We start from the raw sequence: 19,392 nt of genomic DNA, 5'->3' as shown, positions 1-19,392 counted from the left end.
CTTAGGCATGAGTGCCTCGAATTGTTCAAATTACCATCCATTCAAGTGTTTGTATTAAGGACACAGAGACATCAGTTAAATATGCAACATGCCATCTGGATTTTTGTTTGATTATTTATGGATGTTCCATTAAGACTAATTATCTACCCTTTTCCTACATGCCATGAACTTTATACTGCTTTTTACATAAAGTTTGCATGGGAAGTTATATATTAGTTTAAAGTTGTTGGAATACAGCGAAAATCTTGGTATGAATGAAGAAATGGTTATAAAATAACAAACAGTAGGCATGTTTAAGTTATATAGGGTAGTGTGGGATATCCGAGGATCAATGCTTGAATCTCTGCAGATTTCTAGTTTAATTAATCAATATGAATATGACATTGAACTTAGATTAAGTTTACTATATCCAGCCAACTGCTATGCCCAATGCTTCACAACATATTTCCATCTGACTTGAAATCCGTGGTAACATCTCTAGAAAAATGATAAAATTCAGGCCAATCACAACAAATAGTACTAGAAATTACTCTTTGATCTTTGATATACAAAACCAATTGAGGAAACCACTCTGATCCTGATTAAATGTTGTAAGAGATAATCTTTGGTCTAGCCAGAAACATTCATGCTTGTAGGAACGATTAAAAATTTAAAGCAGCAAAAATTAAGAGAGATATCTGATTCCAAGGAGACTGATCAATATATAAGGTAAACAGAAAACAATGACAAATGAAGATTAATATGGTAAAATGAATTTTCCCCAGATATTTCAACACAAAAAAGAATTTGAGTCAAATAACTCAAAGACCTCGCATTGCTCCAAGTTCAGCATGCATTAATTACAAAAATAATTGTGATGTGCATAATAACGATAAAATCTTGTTCAAGTTACAAAGCAAGTCAAATCGCACCTTATCTATTGCTTTCATCAAAAATAAGCATTGAACAATTTGCAGGGAAAAAAATACACAAAACTGAGCTCTAAAATCAGAGATCAGAGCTCCAATGAAAGCCCTGAATATTTCACTCAAAACAAGAAACAGATGATCTCAGAAATAGTGATGTGCTATGGAAAAGGTTAATATGGAATCTTACTATAAAGTAGATTGTACAGGAAAGACAGATATTAATTTAAAAAGGCACTAATACATCACATTTTATGAAGTCTAATCAACACGCAAGTCAGAGGTACATTAGCAGAGGCAACAAAATGGAATAATTTAAGAAATGTCAAATTGTGAAATGGGAAATATGTTGCAATAATTGAACTGCAATAGACCACATTGCTTTTTCATCACATTTTTTCTGCGATTTTCTGTGCCTATTTCTAGATATTTAAAGATTATTTTCTCATTTCTAAAATTCAAAAGTCATCCTGAACTCTATAAGCAATATCTATTTAGGCATATAATATTGCCGTCACATTACCTTGGAATATTCTATCGTAATTCACGAACCAGACTTAACTATGTCTCTGCCATCTAATCCTATGCCATACATTCTTGGCAATAAAACAAATGTTTCAAGGCAGGGAAACTAGTGGGAAAGGCAAAGGAACTGAGAAAAGAATAGGTTCCAGTTCCAGTGTTCATTTCTTTATTCATCCTGACCCAAGAAAATCAGATTCAACATATAATTTTAAATATGTTTGCATAAATTGTGTATAAAATGGAATTTGACAGCAGCAAAATATTTCATTTTAACATTATCAAAAACTAGTGATAAAAAATTGATGAGAAATGAAAGTAGAAATAGACCATTTGGCCTTTCAAAACCTGCCTGCTATTGAATAAGATCAATGACACATCTCACACCATGTCTTCAAAGCACTTCAATGTCCAAGAATCTATCAATCATTATCTTAAATACAATCAAATGACTGACTATCCATATCTTTCTGGGGTACAGAATTCCAAAGGTTCACAACCCTTCGTCTCTCCTAATTCAATAGTGGTGAATCTTTGGAATTTTCTTTTTGTGAGGGTTGAGGAGGTTCAATATTTGAGTATATTCACAAGAGTGATCACAAAAATGTAAACAATGAGGGAATTATAGTGTTTAAAAGTAATGTGGAGGTAAAAGATATGCTATGATCTCTGAACAATAGAGAAAGTAGGGTGGCCAAATTCTCCACTTCTGCTTCATCCTTTTGCGTTCTTATGTTCAAGAACCGTTGAATCACCTCACTTCAGTCATACAAGGTGAACTTCTTATCTTCATACCATACCACTGATCCAAAAGTCAGCAGGCAGAGGCACTAAAGTATCTCAACTTCTGCTCGGTTAAACTCTCTTTCACTGTCTCCAAGTATATATTTCCTTGGGTTTATGGACTAAAAATGCTCACATACACCACTACCAAATTCATAGTAGTTTCTTTGTAGCATTGCCCTCACAACAAAGATCAAGGTAGGTTGGGCACTTCTTTCCTATACCATGGATGTTATTTTCCATATTTTATGTTTCACTTTTTTTTCTCACCAATCAAAATTTATACGGTTTTAACTTCCCACCACAGTAAATAATATGATAATGGAAATATGGATGCATTAAAGCTTTATTATAAAACAATCCATGAATATTTAACACCCTTTCCCATACCTTTTTATCCTGGACATCCTCCATTGTCAGAGTGAGGCCACATGCAAACTGGATGAACAACACCTCATATTCTTCTGCTTGGATAACTTACAACCTAATTTTATGAACATTGAATTCTCCAATTTCAGGTAACTAACCTACTAGCAACCACACTCTTTTAAAGAACAATTCTCTCCCCCTCCCTACCCTGGGCTCCACGATTCACACCCATTTCTCCCCTTCCCGTCCCCAACTATTATGTACCTTCATCTGGTTTCATCATTTGTACCTCTTCTATCCTTGTCTCGCACTTTTTGTCTCTTCATCTCTGCCCTTTGTCCAACCTAGGGTGGCACAGTTACTGATACAGAATCTGGATCCTGATCATAGGTGCTGACTGTATGGAATTTGTACAATATACCTATGATATCCGCTTGGGTTTCCTCCCACATTCTGAAGACGTACAGGCTTGTAGGTTAATTGGCTTTTGTAAATTGTCCCTCGAGTGGAGGATAGAACTAATGTTCTATTGTGGTGGTGGTGGTGGTGATTGTTGGTCGGCACAAATTCGGTGGGCTGAAGGGCCTGTCTCCACATTTTATCTTTAAACTGTAAACATAACCATCTACCTATCTGTCCGTCCCCCCCCCCGCATCTGCATCCGCCTATCACTTGCCAGGCTTTGTCCTGCCACCAACCTCTCTTCCAACCTCCCTCATCACCACAATCAGTATGAAGAAAGGTCCTGACCCGGAATGTCACCTATTGTTATTCTCTAGTGATATGCTGCCTGACCCGCTGAGTTACTCCAGCACCTTGCCTCTTTTTGTGTAAACCAGCATCTGCAGTTGCTTTTGTCTCCATGAGTATTTATTCCTATCTTCCTCAACAGGATAAAGGCTATTGTTTCATGAATTGAAGGAATAGGAAAATTAATAGTTGTGATAAAACTGTATAACATATTGAAAACAAAAGGCAGTTCGTTCTGAAGGCAATTCTTATAAAAAAATATATAATGACAAACTATAAAACATGAGGATTTATACTGATAAAACAATGGCATTTATACAGTAAACCATTTAGGTTTACACACAATATCAGAAATCCCCTGTTTCACTTGTCATACACTTAAAAGGTTTGGGCTGAGAATGACAAATTCTTGCATTATTCATTGTTCCAATAAATATTTAATCCTTGCATTAAATCACATGATTCATCTCCGATTGAAAAAAGCAAGGCTCCACAGAAAAGTTGGTATTTGCAGAACCAGAGTTTAGTTGATCAAAAAATCAAGTATTATTTATTCGATACGTATTAACAACATGGATTTTTTTTTTAAACGAGAGCAAACACAATTGCAGACCAGTTTGCTTGGCATCAGTAGTGGGAAAATGTTACTGTCTATTTTTAAAGATGTAAAAGTAGAGCATTTGGGTCAAAGATAGATACAAAATGCTGAGTAACTCAGCGGGTCAGGCAGCACCTATGGAGAAAATGGATGGGTGATGTTTCGGCTCAGAACCCTTCTTCAGATTAAAGGATTGGACAAAATCAGCATGGATTTATGAAAGGTAGATCTTGCATGACAAATTTACTGGATTTTTTTTGAGAAAACCAATAGAGAGGAGGAAGGAGAACTAGTGGATATGGCGCATTTCAAAAGGTTGTTAACAAGGTCTCATAAGAACTTACTGCACAAAATTAATGGCTATGGAGTTAAGGTGCTGTAATCAAAGGAGAACTGATGTTATACTGCAAATAGAGGAATAAACACGCCTATTTCCATGTGGCAGCCAAAGGACCAGTGGAGTACTAGAAGGTTAAATTATTGGATGGCAGGTAGTTACAACACTACTGATTTACATGAGAGGAAGAAATACCTCCAAGTTTGTTAGCTATTTATATGTACAAAGATATAATACAAATAGCTAAAGAATTGAATGAATCTATGGAGAAAGCAGTTACTGGATAGTAAATTTCGGGCATTATTATTTTACTAAAAGTCAGAGCAGACTTTAAGGGTCAGATGGCAAAATGTAAACATTTTGTCTAAAGCATTCGACTGCAGATCATGTACTGCCTGATATGTTTTATGTTATTCTATTAGAACTGATAAGAAGGGCTTAGTAGGAGAGAAAATTGTGGCTGCACAAGATCTATTTAATAGAATTTGATGGACTGAAATCCTGGCTGCCAGATTAAATAACCTGAAGTTGAAAAGAAAATATTTTAGCAACAAATGAAGTGGAGCAGAGGTTACGGTTAAGGTAGGTGATGTTACATCTAATTAGTTTTTGCAAAGATGTGGATAAGGAATCAGAAGCTCTGCATGGATCTACTTACAAACTCATCCTACCTTCACCCAACCTCGAAGGTGCCATTCCAACAGAAGTCACTGGATAGAAAAATTTCCCTTTTCCATTTGCGAAAATGATAAGAACAACTACAATTCCCCAGTTACTCTCTCATCAGATAGCAACTTAACTATGAGACTCAGATGTTGCTGGTAACCCCCCCGCTAATCTGTATGTCCCTACACTGGTCTGTATGGTTTGTTCTAAAATATTTATAGTTAATATGTAATATTAATTTTGAATGCAATACATTAAAATAACTCAAGGTAGAGTTAAATTACTTTACACAATTCATTTGAAAGTTATGATGAAAGCACTAAACTCCCAAACCAATTTTATAGGTCAAACTGGGTGAGAGAGTCAACAATATTACCATTACCATTGATAATGAGAAAGCAAACCAGTTCCATTGTTACCCTGATCATCCTCTTGTGCCAAAACCAATGTAACTGCATATCTACTATTTCATTTCAAAGTAATTCCTGCAATAATAAATATAATCACTCTCCATTAATTTACCACAGCACATTTCACTGACTTCTAAAGTGGAGGTTTATGAGAATTTGGATACAGAAAACAATATATATAGAATCGCTTAGTAATGCTGGACTTGGTTTATCTTTACAGCGTATTTTATGTTTTATTGAGAACTTTGAAAGTTGGGATCATATGTAGATATAGAGTTTACAGCACCCAAGGTAATTCTGGACAGCAACTCATCCAATTTCATAATTCTCAGTTGTAGCATGAGATCTGAATGAAAACATTGTATTAAAACCTACAAGCTTTTACCAGTAGAATATTAACGCTGGAAAAATACATACTTGAATGCAAGTCAAATAGCTCTTAGTATAACTGGGGCATTGGTCTTTCTTTTTAATCCAACACTAAACACTTCAATAACACTTTTACATTATGATTAAAAATATTGCCAGAGTCATCTTTACTGGAAATCAAAAAGGCTACTAAAGTATTGTGGTGCATTTTGGGAACAAAGAAATGAATAAAATACTTACTTTGTTTAATTAACCTTTTGTCTGCCACAATAATGTTCTCAGCATCAATGACGATGACTTTTCCATCCCGAGATCCAACAGCAAAGTTATCAAAGCTGACATCCAGGAGGTAGAGCGCAAATTCAAAATCATTGTTAGTGAGTTGCTCAGCGATTTCCAGCAGCTGCCAGGCCAAGTCTACTCGTTTTTCCCAAGGTGCATGGTAGAAACTCCAAAGTTCGTTGCCTACATAATTTACAGCCACCATTCTCCCACAGGCTCCAAGGTATTTTGCAAAAGGCCATCCTTCATCTGATGGAAAACTCTATGTAGACAAAGGAAAATATGCTCAAGTATTATCTATACAATGAAGCAATAATTCATAAAACAATCTACAAGTTATATGGTTTTGAACATTCTTATATTATAGGGATTACAGATTCAAGGTCTCGTGCTCTGCGTTTAAAAAAAGGCAATGTCCAAGAATTATTTGAGCTGATTCTCAGCCAAAATGCTAAGCTTATTACTTTTGTCTTTTTTATTTCTATTTTCCCTCTCCAAATACTTTTCCATTTACTTGGGAAGGAGATTGGTTAAACATCTGAGGTGGGGGAGGGGCCTTTAAATGAATCTAGATGATCTGGCAACTATTAATCCATGGTAAAACAGATTTGATATCATAATGCTGCTTATGCAAGATTGCCCATTTTCAATTTGGCTGCTGTGCTTGCTATAGTACAAAATTCACTACACATCAATGGCTGTAAAGTACTTTTAGATATTCTGAAGGGATTGTGAAAAGCACTACACAATGGAAATGATTTTTAATAGTCATAGACTTGAATTTATCCTCACTATCATCTTTCTAACTAGTAGAATCAAAATGACACCAACTCCCACAAAACTAATGTTCACCTCACTTTGTGAAATGCTACTAAATATCAACTCTACATGGCATTACCTACTTAATTATTGTTGGACAAATGTCCTCTATTGCATTTTCTTTTCTAACTATTTTTCCATTCACCTTAAAAGAATCATAAAATTTTCAAATACAAAGTTCAAATGAGGTTCAAATTTCAAACCTGGTTAGAGTGACACAGTGGCATAGCCATTGCCTCAACGCCAGAGACATGCATTCCTGACATCAGGTTCTGTGGAGTTTTCCAAAGACCCTGTGACCACATGGAATTCCTCCAGATGTTGCTATTTCCTCCCGCATCCCACCTAGGTTGATATGTTAATTGGCCCTGTAAATTACCCCGAGAGAATAGGCAAGTGGGGTATTGATGAGACTATGGGGAAAAAAAATGTTTTAAATGAGAGATTATTGTAGTATAATTGGGTGGTTGATGGTTGCTGCAGATTCAAAGGGGCAAAGAGCTTTGAAGTCACGAAATTGCAGAACGCTGTTTTGCAGAAAATGGCCTGAGTGAGTTATTACTCAAAATATGGCTCTTAAAAGACAGGGAAGAACATGCAATTACTGTTTGGTATTGTACATTTAGTTTTACCTCAACATTTAGCTATATTATAAATGGATTAAAAAGTTGGAACACACTTACAATGAAATTGTTAAAATAGATTCCATTTAAGATCAGGTACTTGCATTGTTTCCACCTACAGACAGGGGATCGCTACCCGATGATCCAAGCCCAATTAAGCTCTTAAAAATTGCATATATAATTTGTGTTGCTCATTAATAATCAATTTTCCAACTGATCCTCATTTTGCTCTTAAAACATGTTAATGCATCATTTTGACATTCACATGACTTCAAAACTAGTCAATAATTCAGTGCACTGCATGATGATAGAAATGCTGCTTTGAAGTGGCAGTGACAGTAACAGATCAATTAACAAGCTGCAGTCATATGCAAGAGAAGCTCTCATGTAGAGTAGTAGGAAAAAAACTGCAGATGCTGGTATAAATCGAAGGTAGACTAAAAATGCTGGAGTAACTCAGTGGGTCAGGCAGCATCTCGGGAGAGAAGGAATGGGTGACGTTTCGGGTCAAGACCCTTCTTCAGACTGATGTAAGGGGAGGGGGCCGGACAAAGAAAGGAAGCAGTCGGAGACAGGAAGACTAGTGGGGGAACTGGGAAGGGGGAGGGGATAGAGAGCAAAAGAGGAACTATCGGAAGTTTGAGAAACCAATGTTCATACCGCTGGGGTGTAAACTGCCCAAGTGAAATAAGAGATGCTGTTCCTCCAATTTGCGTTGGGCCTCACTCTGACAATGGAGGAGGCCCAGGGCAGAAAGGTCAGATTGGAAATAGGAAGGGGAGTTGAAGTGTTGAGCCACCAGGAGATCAGGTTGGTTAAGGCGGACTGAGCGGAGGTGTTGAGTAAGGCGGACTGATCGAACTTACTCAATACCTCCGCTCAGTGCCCAACTCCAAGGGAACGACTATAGTTCGCATGATAGCATTCTCATTCTGCTATTTAGAGATTGGCTTCATATTGCTCCTAACACAGACTCTTAGGTTATTAGACATACTTCAGTTAAAATAGTCATTAGCGACCACAACTCAGTGGGGAAGTTGCAAATTTGAGAGCATCTTTGAATCTTTTCCTTCATCCACCTGGTAATCTCTTCCTATGACAGAACTCAATGTCTTTTTCAAGAGTGTGATGCCAAATAGTGACATGGCTGCATAACATAGCTAACAGAAATTAAGTGCTAGTGCCGTTGGCCTGGGAAATGATTCTGACTTTAATCACATGTCACCAGTGGATTTGGAGGGTTTTACAAAGACAGCATTAGTGGAATCACTCACTGCATTAAGATGCTTGCTAGGATGTCCAGGTATCTGAAGCATAAAAGGACAGGACTAAATGATGACTAGTAGACCATGAGTTTTGTTCAATGTTTTAGATGTGATTTGTTTTTTCCCCCACTAACAGCAATGCGGGAATAATGAAGGTGATGGCAAATTATCGATGAGTCTTCACTGAGAAGTGGCTCCCAAGACATGGGAAATGGTCTTAATTTTCCAGCATCTTGAACAACGGAGAGCAGTGTGTTCAATGGGAGCCGCGGCCCATACCAATGGCAGGCCTGCCTCGCTGCAGAACCGGGAACCTGACAGAAGAGGGAAGCCGCGGAGGGGAGGATGGAGGGAAACCGGGGGTGGACGCTGGCCAAAGGAGAACTTGGGGGGGGTCTCACCTTCTGCACCCACGAGGTTGGCTGGGGGAGGCACCTCCCAGGGAAGGAGATGGATGATAGTTTGCGGTACCAGAATGGTGGCAACTGCTGCAACGGGCCTTTGAGGCCAGGTGCAGCTGGGACTGCAAAATGGCACCTCTTGCGCACACTCAGGAGGCCGTTCTGTACCAGCCTGGGAACTGTGCTTATGCATGATGATCGCCTTGCTGAGTTGTATGCAACAAAAAAATGTCACTGTACCATGGTACACATGTTAATAAAGAAACAATTGAGCTTGTAAAAAAAAAGTATCCTTGATGCTTACACTAGCATCTGAGAACCATCTCAACAAGGTGTGTTGGAGCTTTGTCACCAAAAGCATTGTTTGCAAGTTGAATTCGTCTACTACAACTCAACAGCAGAGATTAGAATGGCCTTAGTTCTGGAGTGGGGTGACATAGGTTGAACAGTTTCCCATTAATCCAATAGATTAGTTCCTTTACATCAGAAACCTTATTGGAAGAGTGTTACAGGATTGCATAAAGAAAGTTGGAAAAACCCCTCAAGGGTGATAATGCAGTCTTGCTTGTTTTGCGTCTTCATTGAAACTGGCTCCATTGTGGACCAGTCAACAAAGATCATGGTTTGCACACCATCATGAAGCAAATCTAAGATAGATATGGTTTTCTGCCGGCAGCAAAATTTGAGGCGGATGTTGCACATGGCCTCAGTTGAGATGAAAGCTTGAATAAGGTTTAAAAAAAAAGGTAGGATTGAAATGATGCACCAGATGTAAGTGAAGGAACAAGCATTATTCCATGTTTTCTACAAAGATATGGACATAGCTGAAACCCATATAGGTTCCTTTCGCTATACCTTTAACTCTACTTGTTTCCTCCAAAGGAACAGGTGGATAAGATGGAGGTATATGGGATATATGCCTTCACTAGCCATGGCACAGAATACAAGAAGTGGGATATATATATATTGGGAGAATGGGCTAATTGGGATAGCCAGCACATTTTTCTGCGTGGTAGGTTATGTCTCACTAACTTGATTGATTTGAGTGGGTGGTAGAGAAGATTGATGAAAGTAGGGCAGTGGATGGTGTATGCATGGATTTTAGTATGGCTTTTGATAAGGTCCCTCATGATTGGCTAATCCAGAAGATTAAGATGTATGGGATTTACGATGACTTGATTGTATGGATCGGAACTGGCTTATTCATAGAAGACAGACCGTTGTGGTGGAAGCTAGATATTCTGGTTGGAGGTCTGTGAGTAGTGGAGTTCCACAGGTATCTGTGCTGGGACCTCTGCTGTTTGCAACATCTATAAAGGTCCTAGACGTAAATGTAGACGGATCGGTAAGTTTGTTGATGACACTTGTTGCATTTTGGGAGATTGAATGCATGGGCAGAGTATACAGTTAATGGCAAGACCCTTAACAGCATTGATGTGTAAAGAGATCTTGGAGTCCAAGTTCATAGCTCATTAAAGAATGCAACACAAGTAGATAGGGTCGTAAAGAAGGCATATGACATGCTTGCATCCATTGCTAGGGGCACTGAATATAAGGACAGCATACTTGATGAGCCAAATGGGCGGCACGGTAGCGCAGCGGTAGAGTTGCTGCTTTACAGCGAATGCAGCGCCGGAGACTCAGGTTCGATCCTGACTACGGGTGCTGCACTGTAAGGAGTTTGTACGTTCTCCCCGTGACCTGCGGGGGTTTTCTCCGAGATCTTCGGTTTCCTCCCACACTCCAAAGACGTACAGGTATGTAGGTTAATTGGCTGGGTAAATGTAAAAATTGTCCCTAGTGTGTGTAGGATAGGGTTAATGTACGGGGATCGCTGGGCGGCACGGACTTGGAGGGCCAAAAAGGCCTGTTTCCGGCTGTATATATATGATATGATATGATATGAAATGCACTATTTGATCTTCAAGACCTTCAATGGGAGGACTGGTTTTGGTTAAGTAGTGATTGATAGAACAAAATGGGGCATGGGGTGAAAAAGTAGGAAGAAGCAAGTTCTGTTGTGCGACAAGAACCAACTGAAACAATGAGTCAACTAGAAAAGTTCTTCTGTGGGTCTCAGGAGGTGGAACTGGACTGCGCTTCATTCGATAACAGGAGATTGGAGGTTGTAGTGGGAAGATCTCCAAATCATCCCTTCCTTCAGCAGATGTGTTGCCTGGAGGTGTCCAGGAGACAATAATTTGATATTTCAAAGAGGGGTGATAGTCCATTAAGTCATACAAGCTGGTAGAATATTGGCATTCAGCCTAGCAAAGTTGAGGTCACTTCCTATCATACATATGGGAAAATCATATGCACAGCTGAGCAGGAGAACACGTAGAAACCCCCACACATTACAACAGTTTATTTCTGTCAGCTTTACATGTTACAGAACTTTATTGTCATTCGGTACAAATACTGAACAAAATTACAGCAGTCACAGAACGCAACAAAAAAGAAAAGAACACAGGACACACGACCCCAACACAAACATCCATCACAGTGACTCCAAACACCCCCTCACTGTGATGGAAGGCAACAAAACTTCCACTCTCTTCCCCCCACGCCCACGGACAGGCAGCCCGACCCCTAGAGGCGACCGACCCGCACCCGCGGCCGAGCCGGCGATGTTAAGTCCAGCGGCCGAGCCGCGCCGGGCGATGGAAGGCCCCGCGGCCGCGCCGGGCGCTGAACCGCTCCGCGGCCAAGCAGCGCCGGGCGATGGAAGGCCCCGCGGCCAAGCCGCGCCGGGCACTGTTAGGTCCCGCGGCCGAGCCGCGCCGGCGATGTCAAGTCCAGCGGCCGAGCCGCGCCGGGCGATGGAAGGCCCCGCGGCCGAGCTGCGCCCCGGGGAAGAGACCTAATAAAAGAAAGGTTTCCCCCGCCCCACCCCACCCCCACACATACACAGCCAAAAACAGAAACAAAAACCACCCCAACACCGACACACAAACACAAAAAAAAAGGAAAAAAGACAGACTGCCAGCGAGCCGCCGCCGTTGCCCAGGTATTACAGAATTACCATTTATATATTTAAAAATCTGCTGTAAAGAGTTGCCTAAATATTCCATAGTAATGTATCTTGCTTTCTATGTTCCACAGGTTCATCCATTTCCAGATGTTTTGCCAGTAGAAAATTGAAATAGCAGGTTGTGTTGAAAGCACACAGCAGAAATAATAGAAGACACTGGGAAGTGCAAATATCCAAACCTTGAAGCAAATTGTGAAATCCTTGCACTCGGTAACTTTGCCCAAATTAAGGATTGGTAGTACAGTGGAGCGTTGATAGCAGTTTGCACAAAAGCAATAGGTGCGGGAAAACCAAAATATAAACAAACGTCAGGAAATACAGAGTAGTTCTAGTTGCTTCAGCGGAGAGTTAACTTTGAGATCAATGTTCTTTCCAAGTTTAATCAAAAATGATTAATCAAACTTTTTACCTGATCCTTCTCTATCCAAAATCTATATAAAGCACACTAATAATTTCTTCTGACCAAAGCAATTTACTACCAACAAGGATATGATAATGTCGTGTTTATACTACTCATCTAACAAGACGAATGAGTGCTTAAATCTCAGCATTTTTAAATATGAATGGAGTTAAGGGGAGGGGCGGGACAAAGATAGGATGTAGTAGGAGACAGCAAGACTAGTGGGAGAACTGGGAAGGGGGAGGGAAAAGAGAGGGACCGAGGAACTATCTGAAGTTAGAGAAGTCAATGTTCATACCGCTGGGGTGTAAACTGCCCAAGCGAAATATGAGATGTTGTTCCTCCAATTTGCGCTGGGCCTCACTATGACAATGGAAGAGGCCCAGGACAGAAAGGTCAGATTGGGAGTGGGAGTTGAAGTGCTGAGCCACCGGGAGATCAGGTTGGTTAAGGGGGACTGAGCGAAGGCGTTGAGCTAAACGATCGCCGAGCCTGCGCTTGGTCTCACCGATGTAGAGAACTTGACATCTGGAACAGCAAATACAATAGATATGGTTGGAAGAGGTGCAGGTGAACCTCTGCCTCTCCTGGAAAGACTGTTTGGGTCCTTGGATGGAGTCAAGGGGGGAGGTAAAGGGACAGGTGTCGCATTTCCTGCGGTTGCAGGGGAAAGTGGGGAAGGGGTGGTTTGGGTGGGAAGGGACGAGTGGACCAGGGAGTTACGGAGGGAATGGTCTCTGCAGAAAGCAGAAAGGGATGGAGATGGGAAGATGTGGCCAGTAGTGGGATCCCATTGGGGGTGGCAGAAACGTTGGAGGATAATTTGTTGTATACGACGGTTGATGGGGTGGACGGCGAGGACAAGGGGGACTCTGTCCTTGTTACTAATGGGAAGAGGAGGAAGAGCGGAGCTGCAGGATATAGAGGAGTCCCCAGAGAGAGCCTCATCTATAATGGAAGGGGGGAACCCCCGTTTCCTAAAGAATGAGGACATCTCTGATGCCTGGTATGAAACACTTCATCCTGGGCGCAGATGCGGCTTAGACGGAGGAATTGGGAGTAGGGTATAAAGTTTTTACAGGAAACAGGGTGGGAAGACGTGTAGTCAAAGTAGCTATGGGCTATATCCTATCTTTGTCCCGCCCCTTCCCCTGACATCAGTCTGAAGGGTCTCGACCTGAAACGTCACCCATTCCTTCTCTCCCGTGGATGCATTGGTGATCATTTTCCAATGTTCTATAAACTCTGAATCAGTTCCTGTGGACTGGACGGCAGCTAATGTAACTCCACTTTTTAAGAAAGGAGGGAGAGAGAAAATGGGGAATTATAGACCAATTAGCCTTACATCAGTAGTGGGGTGAGGAGGGAGGCGAGGGGGGTGGGGGGTGAGGGGGGAGGTGAGGGAAGGGGGAGGAGAGGGTGCTGCACCAATGCAGGAGAGGTTTGGGCCCAACGGGTCCACTTGGTCTAGTGCTTGACTAATCTTCTGGAATTTTTTGAGGATGTAACAAGTAGAATGGATAAGGGAGAGCCAGTGGATGTGGTGTATCTAGACTTTCAAAAAGCCTTTTACAAGATCCCACGCAAGAGATTAGTGTGCAAAATTAGAGCACATGGTATTGGGGGTTGGATTGTGACATGGATAGAGAACTGGTTGGCAGACAGGAAGGAAAGAGTAGGAATTAACAGGTCATTTTCAGAATGGCAGGCAGTGACTAGTGGGGTGGCGTAAGGCTCTGTGCTGGGACCCCAGTTATTTACAATATATATTAACGATTTAGACAAGAGAATTAAACGCAACATCTCCAAGTTTGCGGATGACACAAAGCTGGGTGGCAGTTAGGCGGGTGAGCAGGTGCAGCATAATGTGGATAAATGTGAGGTTATCAACTTTGGTGGCAAGAACAGGAAGGCAGATTATTATCTGAATGATGCCAGATTAGGAAAAGGGGAGGTACAACGAGACCTGGGTGTGCTTGTACATGAGTCACTGAAAGTAAGCATGCATGAGTTTAGGAGCAAGGAGTTCCTACTGCAGTTGTACAGGGCCCTGGTGAGACCACTCTGGGAGTATTGTGCAATTTTGGTCTCCCAATTTGAGGAAGAACATTATTGCTATTGAGGGAGTGCAGCATAGGTTTACCAGGTTAATTCTTGGGATGGCAGGACTGACATTATGAAGGAATGGGTTGACTAAGCTCATGTTCACTGGAATTTAGAAGGATGAGGGTGGGTTCTTATAGAAACAGATAAAATTAAGGACTGGACAGGCTAGATGCAGGAAAAATGTTCCCGATGTTGGGGAAGTCCAGAACCAGGGGTCACAGTTGAAGAAGAAAGGGTAGGCCATTTAGGACTGAGATGAGGAAAAACATTTTCACCCAGGGAGTTGTGAACGTGTGGAATTCTCTGCCACAGAAGACAGTGGAGGCCAATTCACTGGATGTTTTCAAGAGAGTTAGATTTAGCTCTTAGGGCTAACAGAACCAAGGGATATGGGGAGAAAGCAGGAACGAGGTACTGATTTTGGATGATCAGCCATGATCATATTGAACGGCAGTGCTGGCTCAAAGGACCGAATGGTCTAATCCTGCACCTATTTTCTATGTTTCTAAGGCCTAAGAGCATAAGAAGCCAGTTCTTCGTTTATATATTCTATTCAATTTGACTCTTTATTGTGCACTAAAAAAAAAAAAATCGATATTTTCCTATTATTTGCAGTATACTTTGACCAAATAACATTTTAGGCATTTGTGAAAGGGTAACAGTGGTTTAATTTCCTAACAATTGCCTCCTTCAAAGAACTGCAATGTCAAGATCATGAAGGATGTCATTAGTTCAGTCATCACCTCCATCTAATATCTGAAACACAGCGAATTAGAATGCAACGAAGCTACGTTCCAAAACTTCTGTTGTAAACCCTCAGTACTTCACTCGACCATGTTGCAATCTTTATTCAAAATTACAATTTTATTCTGAAACATTGACTGTTCATAGGCAACAAACTAAACCACCACTAAAAGCTTCAAGAACTGAATGAGCTGTCATTACACTGCACCACACAAGTTTTTGTTGCATTTACAGAAATATTGATTTAGTTCTGTTGTCAAGGCAACCAAACAAATGAAGACCAAAGTGAAATGGAATGGAGTCTTCAATCATTTGACAAATTACAAAGGTTGATGAAAGAATAAAGCGGCTGCAATTCAACTTTAGTAACCATTAATCCAATCTGTGACATGTAACGGTACCCTAATGAGTACTTCCAGACTAAGTGCATAGATTTGAAAATCTGAACATGTTTACCTTGTATATACAATCCAAGCATGGTGATCCCAATGCAAATTAAATTCAGATTAGTTTATTGTCTGATACACCAGAGTAAAGGAATTACTTGTTCAGATGTAGCTCAAAGTTAATTTGAGTAACAGTGGTGGCGTCATGGGTGAACTTAAAAAATGAGTTGATCTTGTACCTGACAACAGTCATGGATGTACAGGCAGTAGAACCAGAGACTGCGCACACAACCATGAGCAGCACCTGTATTGAAGGTCAAGAGTGGAGGAAATATTGAGGCCAATTCTGGCCAACTGAAGTCTGCCAGCTAGGAATTACGAAGAAAATGGTTCTCTATTCCGAGATTCATGTAAAACATAGAGATTACACGAGAGTTTAAAATGTTTGCAAAATACTAAATACGCATGAATCAACCAAGTCCAGAAATCCTGTTGCGCCCAAGTACTCGCAAACTATTAAACTCATCTTGTGATCTCCATTAGCCACCATTAGGTGCGATGGGAAATAATTTTACGAGTTACTGTCCTCTGAGATTTGTAATTATGGTATTTAAACTAAATTTTATTTGAACTTTAAATTCATCAAAAGAATGAAATATTTCTGACATCCTCTGGTTGTGACTCCACTTGCACCAAATGATAAGATATACAAAAGGTCTATGTTGTGTTTGATGATTTCTGACAAAGGAAGACAAGTCTCAATGGCATGATACACAGCAAACTGCTGTGGATTATGAAAATTATAACCAAAAACAGAAATTGCTGTAAATATTCATCAATTCACTAGCTTCACCAGAGATACAAGTGCGTGTTTACATTGTTGTTTAAATAAACCTCTGCTAGCTGTGAATGTTTCCGAGATATCTTTTTCTTGTAGGTGTCTGAAAATGCTTCTTGCTTTTTCCAGGATAAATTGGCTTAATGGCATGTTGCCTTGGGTTTGCTCATCCACCCAAATGCAAACCACATCTTCCATTTTCTCCAAAAAATACTCCTTGAACAAGTCACCTTCTTTGTTGATAGGCGTGAAGCCTTTATCTTATCTGCATTTTTAATAATTTGGGGATTTGGTGAGAGTTTCTTCCCAGCTGTTATCAGGCAACTGAATCATCCTACCACAACCAGGGAAGGAGCAGTGTTGAACTACTATCTACTTCTGATGATCCTCAATCCCTCCTTCATCAGACTTTACTGGCTTTACCTTGCACCAAATGTTATTCAATCATCATGTATCAAAACACTGTAAACGGATGGATTGTAATCATGTACTATCTTTCTGCTGACTGGTTAGCACACAAAAGCTTTTCACTGTACCTCGGTGCACGTGACAATAAACAAAATATAATGATTCTAATTCTTGATGCAGCCAAGTTCAAAGATTTATCCACATCAACCTGACGCTCACCAGCTTCCAATCACCACAACACTGGCAGTTTAACATCCAATCTGATGCATTTGCTCAGCATCTTACATGCATTTTCAGCACTTGAAGTTGCAGACCGTTTTCCTGTCACGCAGGTGAAAATTGTGTAAATAAATTCTGTGAGATGGTGTGAGCACCCATGTGATGCATTCTGATTGGCTATGTAAACAAAGATAGGCTCTCTCCAGTGGTTGCTCGAATTTGTAAATTTTGACAACTTAAATAGATTTTTTTGGGGAGATAAAGGCTCCAAAATGAAAGAGCACTATAGCAAAGCACCAATATGCTGGGTAGCAGTAAACAAGGTATTACTGTACACAATGTCCCAATTGATGTAGGCAAGCACATCATATGGCTTGTTTACTTATCTGCTTGTGTTGCTTCTTTCAGTAAACAATGGAATTAGACTCCACAATTCCCCTGTACATCAATGCTGTTAAGGGCCCTGCCATTAACTGTACTCATTCCCTTTCCCAGATGTGCACAGCAATATGGCAAGTGGAGTTTAATCCCAGCAAGTGGATATTGTCACATGTACCAAGCATATATTTATATATTCTTGATCACCTATATATCTTGGGACATGTGACAATAAACTAATGCTAGCCAACCTTACCCAATGCCTTACTAAAGGCCGTATAGACAACATCCACTGTCCTACCCTCATCAATCCCCTTTGTCACCTCCCCAAAAAACAATTAAGTTTGTAAGATATGACCACCCCACACAAATCCATGCTGACTGTCCCAAATTAGTCCATTCTCTACCAAATGCAAGTTATCCCATCCCTAAGAATCTTCAAGTTTCCTTGCCACTGATGAGGCTTACCAGCCTGGAGTAGCCCCATTTTTCTTCATAAACAAAGGAACATCTGCTACTTTCCAGTCCTCCAGGACCTCGCCTGTGGGTAGACAGGATACAAATGCCCAGCAATCTCCCCTCTTGCCTCTCTCGCGTGTCTAGCTTTGCCTTCATTTTTATGTATACATTGTTTAGGTAAACTGCATGCAGTAGATGAAAGTGTAATATGATTAACCTATTTAAATGTATATGAATCAATTATAATAAATTATATTCAATATACAATAATCATCTTTGGGCAATCCCACTACCTAATCTGCACTCTACTGAAATGTGGCAATGCCACATTTCAGTGCACTAGTAAATGGCATTCAAGCTGCAAAATAGTCAAATAACTAATGAGCACCCAAGTATAGTAAAAATCTGTAGGAAAGAACTGCAGATGCTGGTTTACATCAAAGGTAGACAAAATGCTGGAGTAACTCAGCGGGACAGGCAGCATCTCTGGAGAGAAGGAATGGGTAACGTTTCGGGTCACAGTAAAAATCTAATGCTAATCATGACATCATGGTGTTCCAAATAATTTTAATGAGAACCCAAGTACAAAAAACATTATAATGCCAAGTGTAATATGCCAGCCATTTCTTTCCACACCCAAAAGGTGCTGTATTCATAAACATTTACAAATACAGTTTGTGATATAACACCCACTTCAAATTTTCTCCATCATATGCTAAAAATTCCAAATAAAAAGACCTGATATTCAGCTTGATAACCAAAGTTTCAGAACAGTTCCGTCTAGTTGATTGTCATGTGTACCAAGGTACAGTGAACAATCTGGATCAGTCTGTTACAGCAAGTGCAGATGGCTCAGCAAACTAAAGATTTTACTGAAATGCAACAGCTGATGCCACCACAATAAATAATCTTAACTGATAGTTGTAATAAATCCACTATGCCTTTGTGCCTTTGCAGATAAAAGCAAAGTAACTACCCAGAAATAAAAATGTAGTTAAACCAGGATGTTCAAATCAACCATCCAAAAATTAAGTTTAGGTTTAATATTGTCACGTGTACAATGAGCAGCTTTGTTTTGCATGCTATTCAAACATCTGATATACAATAAGCAAAGGGGAAGATACAAAGTGCAGACTATAGTTCTCAGCATTGTAGCACATTAGATCCATAGACAGAGTCCAATGTTCACATGAGCCGCGAACAAAGTTCCCAGATCGCTGAAGTTGCCTGAAGGTCCACAGCAGCCAGTAAACCCTGTTGTTCTCCCAAACATTCATTTGCATGCATGGGCCTTCACAAGTCAGGTGATCATAACTTAGAGTGT

The 19,392-nt window shown here is 40.3% G+C and overlaps 1 protein-coding gene across 1 annotated transcript in view; it reads right to left on the bottom strand.

Moving 5' to 3' along the window:
• The window catches only part of LOC144599478 (divergent protein kinase domain 2A), a 123,722-nt gene that overhangs the window by 81,401 nt on the left and 22,929 nt on the right, over positions 1 to 19,392 (bottom strand). The window contains exon 3 of the mRNA XM_078410431.1: positions 5,950 to 6,253. Within this exon, the coding sequence (XP_078266557.1) occupies positions 5,950 to 6,253 (304 nt within the window). The remainder of the gene's footprint in view (positions 1 to 5,949; positions 6,254 to 19,392) is intronic.

Source organism: Rhinoraja longicauda, chromosome 13, assembly GCF_053455715.1.
Source record: "Rhinoraja longicauda isolate Sanriku21f chromosome 13, sRhiLon1.1, whole genome shotgun sequence".
Lineage (NCBI taxonomy): Eukaryota > Metazoa > Chordata > Chondrichthyes > Rajiformes > Arhynchobatidae > Rhinoraja > Rhinoraja longicauda.
The sequence above is the reverse complement of the archived record's forward strand: the minus strand, read 5'-3'. Positions and strand labels throughout refer to the sequence as shown.